At 45.6% G+C, this 15136-nt stretch overlaps 1 protein-coding gene across 1 annotated transcript in view; it reads left to right on the top strand.

The window, feature by feature from the left end:
* The window catches only part of PRKN (parkin RBR E3 ubiquitin protein ligase), a gene marked incomplete at its 5' end in the record, with an annotated part of 1091762 nt that overhangs the window by 259596 nt on the left and 817030 nt on the right, over window positions 1-15136 (top strand). Inside the window, one exon of the mRNA XM_029943267.1 lies at window positions 11952-12073. Within this exon, the coding sequence (XP_029799127.1) occupies window positions 11952-12073 (122 nt within the window). The remainder of the gene's footprint in view (window positions 1-11951; window positions 12074-15136) is intronic.

Raw genomic sequence — 15136 nt, 5'->3', positions numbered from 1 at the left:
TGATGAAGCTGAAATGCAGTGTGAACAGACTGGACGCTGAATTATCTCCACCTCTGAGCACACCTTCCCTTGATCAGTGTGCCTCTTTGTTTTGTTCAAACCCTTTTCAGGCATTTCTTAGCTTTTCCCAGGGAACTTGATTTCCATAACCGGTGATACCTGAGACCGGAAACACAGTGTTAGGGGTTTTGGGGGTTCACTGCCGAACGACCCTGAGCAGATCTGGGCAGATGCCTCCTCTCTGTCTTCCAAAGATCTCCGTGCTCAAAACGGGTGTGAGCAGATGCACCTGCGTGGAAGAGGTAATTGTGGGGATGTGCAAGGAGGTCATTTCAGAAATGGAAAATCAAGGAACTTTCAAGCTAAGAGACTGCATGTTAGAAGTGTAAATTCTTGCCCCCAGTCTTTAGTTTATTCTCCACTATTCTCAGAATACTTGGGTCCTTCTCTGTTGTGTATGCATTTGATAAACCTCCTGTAAGATATGTATGGACTGCGCAAGTGTTACTTTTTGATTGTAAAGCTGTTAAGGACTGTCTTGATGAGGCTGTTGACTTTCTCAGATGTTACTGAAGTCACAATGCAGTCCTATCAACATTTGTTGTTAATATTATTGACAGATAGAATCTTGATAGGTTCCTACTATTCTCCTGTTTCCTTAGGACACGACCCTATTTCCTTCCCACTGTTCTCCCTCCCCACAATCAACGTGACTCCATAGGCAGACAAGATTTGCCACGTGTAGAAAGCTAGATCTTTCCTAATAAATTATAAATGCCTTTCTTTTTTTTCTATTGATCTCTAATAAGTCATTTTTCCCTTCTAAATTTCTCTGAATTTAGCGTTCCTTTTATAGAGGTGGTGAGGATATATATATGCCAGCCTGTGATTCCGTAGCACGCTAAGAAGCAGATTTTTTCTTTCTTCTCTGGGCACAGTCATCCCGGAAGTTCACGCAGACATTGCCGTACCTTGCGGCACAGAGAGAGTGACCTTCTTGTACTTTACAATACTGAGTTAAAATGGACTTGCCTAATCTCTTCAGTTTCTCAGTTATTTGATGAATCAACTGGCTCAGTCTCTACAATGGACTCCACTGTTCTACTTTGAAGTTGGGTGTGGAGGACAGAAAGGAAGCCAGTGGTCGCTGAAATCCTGACCGTAGGAACGTAAATTCTGATTTAAACACATGGAGCCACCATGAGAAGATGAGTTGCTTCGTGGTGATACAGGTATTAAGCTTGCAGGGACCTTTGACCAAAAGAGAGGTGATCCCAGAGGTGGACCACGACCCACGAGTAGGGCTGAGATGGGTCCTGGGAGCTCTTTCCCACGAAGCTAGGAAACCCTCACAGTCCGAAGCCTGAGCGCCTCTAAGGTGTACTTTTGGAAGCTTATGAATTCATGATATTATCCACCTTGATTAAGAGAAGACAATAATTTTATCTTCTTCTTTTCCAGCATGATGACATCACCTCACATTTCTTACTAATCACTGTCATGAAAGAGAAAGAATTGTCCTCATATTTTAAGGAGTAGTAATTTCATGCATCTCAGGGACCCCCAAAAGCTTTTTGAAATCAATGCCCTGAAGGACCAGATTTATTAACATTACACATTTTATCTTATCATTTTTTTTGGTGCAGGCAGAATAGGATCCTTAAAACATTGGAATTTATAAGAGAATAGTTGACAGTGGTAATGAAAAATTGGAAATGTTACACTTAAATGGAATATTTATACCAAACTAATGACACTGGCTATTGGAGATGCAGTAAAATGAAAAAGAAGGTGGGAGAGGAGGGTCGCGCGGTGCCTGCTGCCTTCTGTAATTGGAGCCATTCCACTGAGCGTTCATTTCCTTAACAGCTTCTGTTAGCCGTTAGAATATTTAAAATAAGGACATTTAGAAAGCGTGTTTTTTTTTTTAATAGCAAGAAGAGGTTCACGTCTGTACACACACACACAAAATGTAAGAAACCCATCGATTCCAAGGTCATACCGTGGATTACCATTTCTTGCTGTAACATGCAATTTTAGAAGAGGTGCTAAACCCTTAAAAGTGAGATGTAGTTTTCCTTACTGATCGTTGCTCTACCTGCACGTTCTTGCTGAATGCCAGCGCTGTGAAATGCTCATGGAACTTTCCACGAAAGCTTTCATGCTAATTGAGAGAAACGGGTTGGTAAGGCAGTTAATGATTGCTGGCAGATGAGAATTACCAACCGGCACTCACGGGCCAGGTTTTAGAAGCCATAGAATTAATCTCTAACAGTAGTTAGTAACAGCCACCATCCAAGTCAGGTTTATTGGCATGTGGTTGAGGAGCAAGTGTGTGCTTTGTAATCAGAACAAATTTATATTCAAACTCTGACCACCCCAGCAGCTGTATTGGGAATGCCATTCAGCCTCTCTGAGCTTATGTTTCCTCATTTATAAAATGGTTATGATCATGGCTCTGTTTCTAAAAATAAGCAGTATTGTAAGCAAGGTGTCATTAAAATGAAATTTTTAAATCCATTCTGAATCCCCTTCAGTACCATTTTACACACACACACACACACACACACACTTTTTAATTTGGAAATGCTTTATTTTAACATTTTTTAAATGTTTATGTATTTTTGAGAGAGAGAGACAGAGAGACAGAGTGTGAGTGGGGGAGGGGCAGAGAGAGAGGGAGACTCAGAACCCGAAGCAGGCGCCAGGCTCTGAGCGGTCATAGGAACTGTGAGATCATGACCTGAGCACTTTATCCCGTACATTGGATCCCTATAATTGTTTACTTTTCCCATTCTTAATTTTTCTGCAGTCCGTCTCTATCTCTTGGATTATAATAAAAAGTGATTCATGGGAAAAATATTCTAGCGAGCATTAAATCAATTTAAGGACTTTCCATTATGGTTTATGTTCCATAATAATAATTGTAAAGGATGTGGTTTGAATCAGTTCTAAAAAGAATTATACGTCAGTTATTTCTAAAAATTTAGAGGTAGGTTTCAGACGGAAATACTATGTCAGAACCAACATTCATAAACATAGGAAAGTGGCCACTTGAGGAGGAGGACTAAGTGCCCGTGGGGAGAAGTACCTGGGAATAAGTTAAGTCCTAAATTTTTTGACAGCAAGTAAGGATAGTAAAATGTACTGAGCATTCACTATGTATCAGATATCGTGCTGAGTGCTTCTCCTGTATCATTCTTTCCTACACCCTCACAGCAGCCTAGGAGTTAGGGACCACGATCATTTCCATTTTGCATATGGAAGAACAGGCACTGAGAGTTTGGACCTAGACGGATGTGTCCCAAACTACAGAGAGGAAGTTGTGAACAGTTATCGGGAGTGTCAGAAATTTATCCCATCTAAATTAGAGTCATGAGTGCTTGTTCACATCTCTGAAGGGCTGTGACTTCCTGGCACCCACGTTAACTCGTCCCCGCAGGAGTCCACTTCTGGGAACAATAAGCAACTGGATTTAGCCCTGTTAGCTTTGAACCTGATTATTTAAACCTAATCCTTAAATTGTGCTCCATTCTACAGTTCTGCCTGGCCAGGGAGATCTGGTTATTACTCTCCGAATGAATAAGGAAAAATAAATTGGCAGCAACCACCAGCACAAGAAACAGACAAAAGCGTGAGCTGAAATCGGCAGTTTTTGCCTCACCAGATGACATTATTGTGCCGATACCGTAATTAAAAACCCTAGGGCAAAAAAATGGAGAATGAAGTTCTACCTTTTAAGAGCCGAGTCTCCTCAGAGATTGCCCACCATGTTTTAAAAGTGAGGGATGGTTATATAATTGGAAGTTGTTTACAGCACAGTCTTACCTTGGTTACTCTGCAGGAGGTAACACTATGTCTTGTTAAAAGTGTGAAACAGTGTGGCTGTTCAGTGGGGCGTAATAACCCAGTGGACAAGGGTTGAACTGAAATGTGTTTGTGGGCAATAACAGCCCTCCTTTAGAGGAGCTCTGCTTGTATTTTCAGAATTCATTTTTTCCACTTAACATTCAAAGACTTAAAATTATACTAAGTCCTATATAACAAATTTTCAAGTATTCTTTTTTGTTTTTCTTCTATTAATATTCATCATTTTGTGATCTTAAAGATAATATTCACGTTGTCAATTTCAACAATGATATGCCAGTGTTTTGAAGGATATGAGGGTAGTCCAGTGAGCTTGGCTGGGGGGCAAGATGTCCTAAATATTGTGTAATCGTGGCTACATTCTGTTTTAGATGAATCTTGTTCTCACACTACCCTCCCCGCTACAGATTCTGTATCATTTAGCTGTAGGGAGAGAATTGAATAACCTAGCAAATCCTTTCTGAGTGGTTACTAAGCTTGAGTCCACCAAGCTAGTAGCTGTAGGGAGAGAATTGAATAACCTGGCAAATCCTTTCCGAGTGGTTACTAAGCTTGAGTCCACCAAGCTAGTAGCTGTAGGGAGAGAATTGAATAACCTAGCAAATCCTTTCCGAGTGGTTACTAAGCTTGAGTCCACCAAGCTAGTGGAACCGCACTAGCTATTCGGAACACGTGGACCAGAGGGTGACGTACAGGGCGAGGGTGACACAGGTGAGGCGGAGCAAGCATATGCCACATGTGAGGCAGAATTATTTTCCCAGCAGTATTCCTCAGGCAGAGGGACACGTTCCTCATCCTACCCGTGGCCCAAAGGAAGGTATCATGCAGAAGAGGTGATTCTGGGAGTCCACATCGAGTGGATTCCATGTGAATCTGCTGTAGACTCACTTGATAAACATTACTTAAACTAGAAGCTGGGACACCTGGGTGGCTCAGTCGGTTTAGCGCCAGACTTTGGCTCAGGTCGTGATCTCACGGTTTGTGAGTTCAAGCCCCGCGTCGGGCTCTGTGCTGACAGCTTGGAGCCTGGAGCCTGCTTCAGAGTCTGTGTCTCCCTTTCTCTCTCTGCCCCTCCCCTGCTCATGCTCTGCCTCTCCTTATCTCTCAAAAATAAATAAACATTAAAAAAATTAAACTAGAAGTGATGGATAGTTTCAGGTCAGCATAAGGACAAATGGGTTGTGCAGTGCTGAGCAGAACACCTTTGGAGATGGTGCCGATTTTCTTCCTTTGGTTTAGATTTGTCGTGCGCCCGGCTCATGAGATGTATACGTCAGCACATGCGGTCTGGTTCGGGCTGAAGGACCACTGCCCAGAAATAAAATAGCAAGAATTCCTGAAAATATGGGAGCAGAAGCTTCTCTGTGGCCTAGCTCCCCGTCACAGGGCCAGGGCTGCAGGATCGGAAATTCTGGCCATACGTCTCTTCCACAGTGTGCGTGCAAGAGACAGGACTGAGGTTACCTCCTACGTGACACGGGGAGGGAGTCAGCTGAGGCAGTCAGGCAGGTGGTAGCTGATCCACAGAGCTAACGGTGCAGACATTATCCTTGGTGTTTGAGTAACAGGAACGAAGCTATAGGAGGATGGAGGGAAGCAGCTGGAAATTGTAAGTTCCAGGCTGGACACTGTGGAAGGAGTCAGAGGAAGCTGGGAAGATGCCTCCAGCCAGGGACTCCACCTTGTCAGATGCTGGCCCTGTGGTGTTGGGACAAGTCATGGGTTTCAAGGGGACGTGACTAAGTTGGATACTTTCATGCTCCTAGATGTGATTACGTGGGGAGCCGTCTATCCTTATGGGGAAATCAAGGAAGAATTGTTACAGTGCCGTCCCAGCTGGACCCTGAGGTGTGGGTCCCAGAAGGTGATGGCCCTGGAGGTGGGCCAGTCCCTGTCCAGCCACGTGTCAAGACTCCTTCTGCTAGCTGTGGGGGACGGGGCAGTGCAAGGGAGAAATGAGAGAGGAGAGCTGTTCTGCCTCTGACACAACTGAGTCCCCACGTTCGACCTCAGTGTGCCCACGCTCACGGGGTCCCCTTCTCCCTTCACTCCGGCCAACATCGTCTTCATATCAGGACACCTAAGAGCAGCGTCTTCTGCTGGTCAGAAGGGACACACGCCCAGTGAGGGAAGGAGGGGGGACCAGGCCCAGTGCCTGGTGAGGGAGAGAGGGGACCAGCCCATCATTGTCATTTATCCTCATCTTCTGTGCCGTCCAATGAAGTGGCTTCCTCATCCTTGCTCGCTACCTTGGAGACCCTCAGCGGGTGAACACTGGCTACCGTGTGGGAGCGTGCAGATGTGGGACACGTCCATGGTCACGGACAGTTCCCCTAGGCACCTTGTTCTACTTAGTATTCTAACGCGACCATCTGTGAAAAATGTAGTAAATCAGTTATAGAGAGCGGTTTTATAGTATATTGATACTGACCATGATGTTACTGTTAACTCACTCTTCCTCCCCTGGTAAACAGATTATCCAAGCAATTAAACTCCTGATTCTCCGCAACAGCCGGCGGTGGAAACTTCTGAGGCCAATGATAAGTTGTCAGGAGAATCAGCATGAGTTTTCTTACGTGGTCGTTAACCTTATGAAAACCACTTTCTTGGGCCGTAAGCCCATTTTCTAAAACATATTTAAACAAATGAAAAGTTTGCACGATGCGGGTTTTTTCAGAACGTCGGAACAAATGATGTATGTCACCCTAAGAAGGGGTTTTACTCAGTATGTTGCAAATATTGTTAATGATTTCTGCAATTTCTCGGATCGAGCAGGGAGGACTAAGGAAGAGTGGTGAGCTGACTGGGATTAGGTTAACCGGACAAAAGCGCGAGAGAAACCAAGAGAAACTAAAGGTGAAGATAAAAGGATAATGCTAGGGACACCGTAGGGGTGCTTTAAGTGGACTCAGTGACTCATGCTTTGAAAAGGGCCCTGAAAACCAGCTGTGCTTGTAACTTCTGTCCAGGAAAAAAAAAAAAACAAAGAACTTCTGAAAGAAAGGAACGTACATTATTTGTTAAGTCGTTATATCAGTAGACTCACCCTCTGGACTTATGATAAAACAATAATAGTCAAGAAAAACAAGACAATACTGAGGGCAGGGCAGAACGTCATCGTCGAGATGGCGTCCAGGAGCGTCTGCTAAGGTTGGGTTTAGAGACACAGAAGAGAGGCTCACGTCTCCACCCCAAGCCCTGCACAGTGAGTGGAATCCTTCCTCTGGATTTTTATTCCAATTTTTTTTTTGAGGAATAGTTTCACAAAATGCCTCACAAAGGCAAGCGGGGAGGTTAGGTAAATTCTGGGATGTGCTGTGCTCTCTGCCTCTGCAGAGTCTCAGAACTCTCTGAAAGGTCCCGCAGTGAGAAAACTTGGCTTAATTTAGCCTCAGTGACAATGGTTTGGCTACGGATCCTCAGGCATTTGGGCCTGGCACCGTGTCACAGCCTGAGGCCCGAGCCGGCGGTCTGTATGGCATTCTTACACTCCATCGGCTTCTGAGCCCAACTCACACAGCCCCATCCCTCAAGGAGCCCTATGGTTTTCTATGAAAAAAGGCCTTCTTTTTAGGATGTTGAGGGATTCAGGGGTGACGAGCATGATGTCTTCCACTTCATTACAAATGATTCAGCCAAAAATATATTTGTGAGTATATGTGTATGTGTATCTACACACACACACACACACACACACACACACACAGAGGAAGTGCACTCAGAACATGGCAAATTGTTCACAGTCGGTGAATGACAGCAAAGGATATAATTTCTAATACTTTTAAAGTATTTCTCTCATATTGAAATTTCATTCCATAAGAAGAGGGAAACATCCCAACACCATCACAAGCTGCATTGGTTATTTTAGGCAGTGAAGGGGTCGCCATATGGAGAGTTGATTAGGCAAGAGAAGGGACTGTAAGATTCAGAAGCGGCGAAAGGGGAAGGAGGATTCACGCTGTGGACTGGGGGCCGTGAAGCAGCTGGAGAAGAGCTTTCCAGGGCATTCTTCGCACTGCCTTGCCGTTCCTTGAGACTTGGCGGCTCCATATTCCACAGTCTGTGCCTCAGACCCTCAGACAGGCTAATGGGAACATTGCCCGGAAAAAAACATCAGGGTTGTTTGTTCTTAATCCTGTCCTGTGCGAGCCAGACCTCAGCATGGCACAGAAAAGTCTGCCAACTTTAGATGGTGTGATCCCCAGGGGCGCCTGGGTGACTCAGTCGGTTTAGTGTCCGACTGTGGCTCAGGTCATGATCTCAGTTTGTGGGTTCGGGCTCAGCATCAGGCCCTGTGCTGACAGCTCAGAGCCTGGAGCCTGCTTCAGATTCTGTGTCTCCCTCCCTCTCTGGCCCTCCCCCACGTGTGCTCTGTCTCTCAAAAATAAATAAATGTAAAAAAAAGTTTTTAAATAAAAATAAATAAATGGTGTGATCCAGCCAGATTAGCGATGAAGCCACCCTGAAAAAGGGATCTCAGGATCTACGTGAAAGCCCTGACTTCTTGACCAAGCAGAACCAATAGCTTGAAATGTGCGGTGGCCAGGACTGGCCTGACCTTGATCTTCCTTAGTCTGGCTGTCCATCCCCAGCTCGCAGCTGGCTCAGGGAAGCACTGTGTAATAGATTGCACGTCATTTCTGTGCTTTGGCACAGATGTGGGCCTGCAGTATTTTCTGACTACCTTCTCAAGGACGTTGGGGAAGGTTGCAGCACGGAAAAGCGGAAGAGGAGTTCCCCAGTCTCTGCTCGAAGCCCTCCAGCCTGTATCATTTGCTGAAGTTGCCCTCGGGGAGAGGGAAGAGCCATTTAGTCCCACGGATGCATCATTTACTGTCACAAAGATGTTGCTAATACGCTCTTTCAAACAATCCATTGTCTTTGCCAACCTGATCCACCTTTGTGAGCTTCTTCCCCCATTCCTGTTCCTCCTCTCTTTTTGTATTGTTTAACCTTTACAGGAGACTATAAAAATTGTAAAATTGAATTTGTTCATTTTTCTGGTAAAGGTTTCAACAAAAAGGGCTCCTACCTCCTTCACTAAACTCTTTTTGGTGTACCACGAAACCGTCAGACAGAAATGGTCTTCTGACAGTTATGATGGTGTTGTAGCCAAGGGCTTTATTACGAATTTAGGCTCGCCGGGGCCTAAACTCGGGCTCACAGACTTTACCGGCGTGGTGGATCCATGCTGAGAGCGAGCGAGCCCCGAACAAAGGCAGGGCAGGACTTTTATGAGTTTGGGAAGGGGGAGTGACAGGAGATTGTGACATAGGTACAGAGACCCAACCATAATGGTACAACAGTATTGGCAGCAGCTCTAACCATCCACACTGTTCAGAGCGTTCGTTACTTTTGGCGGGACCCAATTACAACATTTAGGGTATATTTGAAATTAACCAATTACAGAGCGAGTTCAGGGTCTTGTTTGGTGACTATGGGGTTAACTTTAACACTAGGTAACAGGGGCTTATCTAAAGTTCCCATCTGCAGGTCTCACCCTTAGGAATGTGGGGTGAGGTAGCTGGGCTTTCCTGATTGGATACCCCCGGGCAATGTATGACTGCCAAATGGCCAAATGGTTCTGAAGAGACTGACCTTAGACCTTTTAGCTTAGAGGGGGAAACAAAGCTTGTCATGGCATCTGTTAGGTTCAGACTCGTGTTCTTACAACGGTATTTCTGTAATTTTGATATATGGTTCTATCCGTTGCATTGATTGGAACATCAAACCTGAAGAATACATGTTATGTAGTTGTGATAGTTGCTCAGAACCACGTGACATTTATAGACTTGCGTATAATTACACATTAAGACACTAAGCCACAAAGAGGTGTTAGAAAACCAGTTTGTGATCAACATAAACATATTTTTGTATTTTATCTTCCCTACACACTGGAGGCTAAATATTAGGTTACCTATTAATTTCTGGAGAGTAATATTTATAAAATTATTGCTAAAATGACAAAATGATAAAATTTGACATTTTTAGTGTACTTTAGATTTTACAAAGTATTGTCACTTACAATATTAGTAAAGGTGGCTGACCAAATCCAATGTCTACAGATGCTGTTTTATAAATAAGTAGGACTAAATGGGCTCCGTAAGACTGAGGGTCTCCTTTCGTTTCTCATTATTCTTGTACTAATTGTTTTTAATAAACCATATGCATTTGCAAGGCTGAAGGTTTTAGTTCATAATGATAAAATATTCTTTATTATTTCTAGAGGATCTTGATGATAGTAGTGAAATTTTAAACAAAGTGTTTATGCCACGATGTTTTATGTAATCGCTACCCAACAAGAAGTAAGGTACAAAGATTCAAAGAACAATTGAATATTATAAATTTTAAAAAGGCAGTTATTTTACTTCTAAATAAAGTGATTTCTTTGTAGAAACGGCATTCTGACACTATTTGGAAAGGTTCCCCTAATGGATGGAATAGTACTGTGCCTGTATGTGCCGGGGTCCAGCTCCAGCGGGTCCAGGGCTCCCCTGAAGGGTGGATGGTGTTGGCGGGAATGAGATGGGAATTGGAGAAGGGGGAAGGGGAGGAGAGAGCCAGGAGGTTCTTTCCCCCGGCAGGCATCTCTGCACTGGCCGGAAAGTCAGCTTTATTTATTGAAAAAATGTCTGGGGTACAAAACAGAACTGGCAGTTGCCTTAGACAATGATTTCTGATGACAAATTCTGTGATGTGTAAAAGTTTCCCAGAACATAGATTGGTGGAAGACTCCTGCCTAATCCTTACCAGTAGAGATTGAAGCAGGTGACTAGATGCTTATCACCTGGGGAAGGAAGGGATCTTGAGCTTCAAATACAAGGCAAAGTTTTTAGCACAGCAAAGGCAAGAGTTAGGGGTCAATAGCCTGTTTTCTGGAGGGGAGGAGAAACAGGTTTCTCAGGAAATGTAACATTTGCTCCTATAATCACAAAAGAAGAAACTCCTATAAGAAGCTTTTTCACAAGTACAATTCACATGTTTTTAGCATAAGAAGGCAGGTCACTCCTGCTGTCAGTCAGTCAGGCGCCTGGGGGTCGGTGCTCTAGCAGAAGTTGAGTGGGGGCTGAGGGGCTGCAGATGCCAGCCACCATCTGACCTGGGAGGCCTTGCAAACCCGCCTCACTTCAGAGATGGCTCCCAGCCTGTACGGTGAGATTTGAGAGAAGTGATCAGAGATGTTTAATTATTGATTTTTTTTTTAAGCCCAGCTTTTACTCTTGTGTTATTTGAAAGGCATCTGTCTAGCTAGATCCAGACAGAAGGGTGAAACACAAAGCGCCCATTTCTGCACCCTGCAGCCGGGCTCTGTTAAGCCCCTCAGGACTCTTGCTTGTTTTTGTTTTTGTTTTTAAATGTTTTTTATTAATTTTTGAGATACAGAGAGAGACAATGGGAACAGGGGAGGGGCAGAGAGAGAGGGAGACACAGAATCTGAAACAGGCTCCAGGCTCTGAGCTAGCTGTCAGCACAGAGCCAGACGTGGGGCTTGAACCCACGAACTGTGAGATCATGACCTGAGCCGAAGTGGGACGCTTACCCGACTGAGCCCCCCAGGCGCCCCAGGACTCTTGTTTTACTGTATGTGTGCCTATGTGTTGGAAAGGCTTCACTGGAAGCCCAGTAAGCTGTGGTCATGTCACTCTTACCGTGAGAAGTGGGCTGGCGTGTCCCTATAGATAAGATTTTAAGAGGAGAAAAGCTAGAGCCTTCAAAACTGTCGAAGGAACATGAAATAGAATTCAAGCAGTGGTCTTTACATTTCCAATAGTCCCTATATTTCCTGTGCTTCTGAAGAAACTCCAGCGGCACAGAATGCATTTAACTTCCCTGCACTGCAGATACACTTGGCTGCTCTCGGCAGCAGGTTGCTGACTTTGCTGAGTAAGTCACACGGCTGTTGGCAGGAAGAAAAGATTTTCACTCTTTTGAGCATAAAACTAGATTTTCTAAATTAAATTGTTGTATCCTCATTGGATTATCTTTCCCGCTAATGTTTCAAAATGCTACTGAGGAGGTCCTTTAAAACTTTGTCTCAATTTGGATTCAACATTGATTGGCTACTTCTCTGCTTTTTTCCCCAGCAGGTCGACAGCCCTACAACAGCTTTTATGTTTATTGCAAAGGCCCCTGTCAAAGAATACAGCCAGGAAAGCTCAGGGTGCAGTGCGGTACCTGCCAGCAGACGACGCTCACCTTGGCCCAGGTAAGGAACTACCCAGAACTACCCAGAGACCGTCCGGAAAAAAATGAGCGTGCGTTTCCAGGGTGCCTTTTGAGGTTTTGAATCCGACGAGATCCATGACTCACAAGACATTCTTCTATGAGGTTATAATGGCTAATGGTGTCTGACGTTTCATTTAAAAAGGCGTTACTCCTCAAACGTTAGGTAGTGGCTGGCCATTGTTTCCTTATCTTTAACCCAGGCCTACCGACAGGAAGTGTAGAGACTGCTTTATAGCGAAACGGGGTCGGGCTTTGGTGGGGCGTCTTATAGAAGAGGCCAGGAGGGCGTCTCCTAAGTCACCCGAAAGGTTCCATGTCTAGTTCTGTGGGGCAGGAACCTTGTTGTATACATATATCAACCTACACTGGACGGTCATGGAGAACAGGTGCACTCAGGGCTGTTGCACCTAAGTTAGGCCTCACTGAGGAAGCAGAAAGGGAAGTCGTGGATCAGTGACCGTGTGCAACGCAAAACCGGGCCCGGCCAGCTACCGGCTGCTGTGGCCTCCACTTGGGTGGCACAGCTCAGGGGCTCAGAAGGTTTTTACATTTTTTAATGGCCAGGAGATACCAAGAGGGCTGTGTGGCCCATGAACATTCTATGAACTTTCATTTCCAGCTTCCATGAGAAGATCGTACCAGAAGGCAGGGCCACCTTTTTCCTTACGTGTTGTCTGTGCCGCATCAGTGCCCAAGGTGGGGTTGAGTGGTTCCCACACAGACAGGGTGCCCTGCGCAGCCTGGCCTCTCTCTCCGGCCCCTAGAGAAAGCACTGCGGACCCCTGCTATCAAACAGGCGCACAGCTGGTCCATGGCTTCTCCGTGATTGTTGTGTAGGAATCGGCGGTCGTGGATGAGGGTGTGAATGTGCGTGGGCACGGAGGGCACTCTGGTTGGCACCGCCATGAGGGCTCGGCCAGGGAGGCATAAAATGGTCTTCGGGCAATCGGGGGCTGTAATGGGGTCGAGTACTCCCTGACCACAGAGACCCCCCCCGCCGGCTACCACATTTCATCCCACAGGCAGTGGGGAGCCAAGGCAGAATGTTGAAAATAAAGGTGATATATAAAATGACGTATCAGAACCCTTTACTAGTGCTGTGACAGTTTGCCATTGGGACTGATGTTGGTGACAGATTGGAAGCCAAGAGGTTAATTAATAGACTCCTCATATGGTTGGTAGGGGGGGACCACAGGCCTGGGTCAGGGTGGGGGCCCTTGGAAAGGGTCTAACGGAGCCGTGTGGAAGAAAGGACGGATAAGCCCATAAGGGACAAATCACGGATCCCCTGCTTCAGGCCTGGGGGAATGGTGGAAGTACTCAACACTGCAGTGTTGCCCCACGATAGGCCCAGTCTGCTACACAGGTGAGTCCTGTGACTCGGCTGAGGAAGACAAGTCCATGAGTGATGCCTCAGGTTGTTCTGACCCACTGGCCCGGACCTTTTACGGGGGCGCCACTGGGCGGAGCTTCTGTCTGGGAACTGGGCCACAGACATTTCTCTTCCACCAGATTCTCTCCTCTGCCTCTAGCCTCCCCCGGTGCGATAATCAGCCTCTTCTGGTTTTCTGATTGATGCTTCAGTCTTGATTGCCTCCAATTACACCAACTTCGAATTGTTTTTAGTAAAAACAGCAATAACAAATTATTATCGAACTCTAAGCTGAGTTATTTTCCTGCATTATGTCATTTAATTATTTCATAACCCTCTTACATACCGTCAGTGAACTTATTATAGATTTGAAAACCATGAGGCTTAAAGAGATTAAGGGAGGAAGAGTTTACGAGAGCAGGGCTTTGAACCGGGCTGTGTGATCTAAACGTGTAAGCTCTGCAGTCTCCCCGTTTGTACCGCACAGATGTGTTCACACTAAGTGCCATGGGCTCCGATTTCCCCAGTGATCAGGCAGGTGACTTAAGAATCGGGAGCAGTAGGCATTGGGGGTGGTGGGGACCGTGGTGGGTGAGGAGGCCAAGAGGCTGCCAACGCGTGATTGGCTCTCTGTGGCCAATCTTTTACTTAAGAGAAACTGTAAAGGGATTTTTATGTGAAATTTCTCATATTAAAAATGTGTTCCATGGGGGAAATAGTGGAAAACAAAAAGGAAAAGCAGCCTGCAGTGTCTGTCTAAATACACGAACCGAAGTCTCATTGTGTGGGTTAAATGGTACCTGAACGTTAGGTGCTTAGAGGGCCTGGTGTGTGGTAACCACTTAAGTGGAGCGAGTTAGTGTTGGGAGGCGGTGTGGTGGGAGCCTCAGAAGACGGCCCTGCAGACTCTATACTACCTGGGTTACGATCCATATTTCATTATTTCCCATTTATGTCAAGTGGGGACCTCTGTCCCCTGGGATGGTGGTATCTACTTCTTATTTTTAGTTAATCTGTGAAGAGTATTTAGAACAGTAGCTGGACCATAAATAATTAGAAATGTTAACTGCTTTCTTATCGTTGTATTTATACTATTATACTTACCACACACACACACACACACACACACACACGCACACACACCCCTGTGTACTTCACCATAAAATCAATCCAGACTTGGGCTAACTCCTTACAAAGAAGTGAAAGCATCTCCCTTCCCACCCTGTTCATCAAAAGCTCCGCGTCCCCCTCTCCCCTGCTGGCCGCCACCAGCACGTCCTTGGAGGGGTGATCTCGTCCACCCGGTGGTCTAGGCTCTGCCCCATGTCAGAGCCCACTCCCATGCCCGCCCCAGACTTCCTCAGTTCCTAGAACTGCTCCGCATTGGATTATTAAATTCAGACTCCTATCTCCCTACATGATTTTTACTCTGTCAACCCCTTTTTTAAGTTTTTCTAGAGCTCTCTGGTGCCTTCTCTTCCATCATTTCCTCCCTGACAGGCTCGAACTTCTACTTTATTACAGATATCATTAAGTTCCTTTTCCACACTGTATGCCGTTGTCCAGGTGTCTGCTTTCCAAGTGTCTCTAAGCCTCTTGTATCGTGTAACGTGTCAGTCGGCATCCCTGGTGAATTTCAGCCCTCCCCACGGTATCTTGCCCGTTGTGGGG

Source organism: Suricata suricatta, chromosome 7 (assembly GCF_006229205.1).
Source record: "Suricata suricatta isolate VVHF042 chromosome 7, meerkat_22Aug2017_6uvM2_HiC, whole genome shotgun sequence".
In the NCBI taxonomy this organism is placed as follows: Eukaryota; Metazoa; Chordata; class Mammalia; order Carnivora; family Herpestidae; genus Suricata; species Suricata suricatta.
This window is presented reverse-complemented; position numbering and strand designations above follow the sequence as displayed.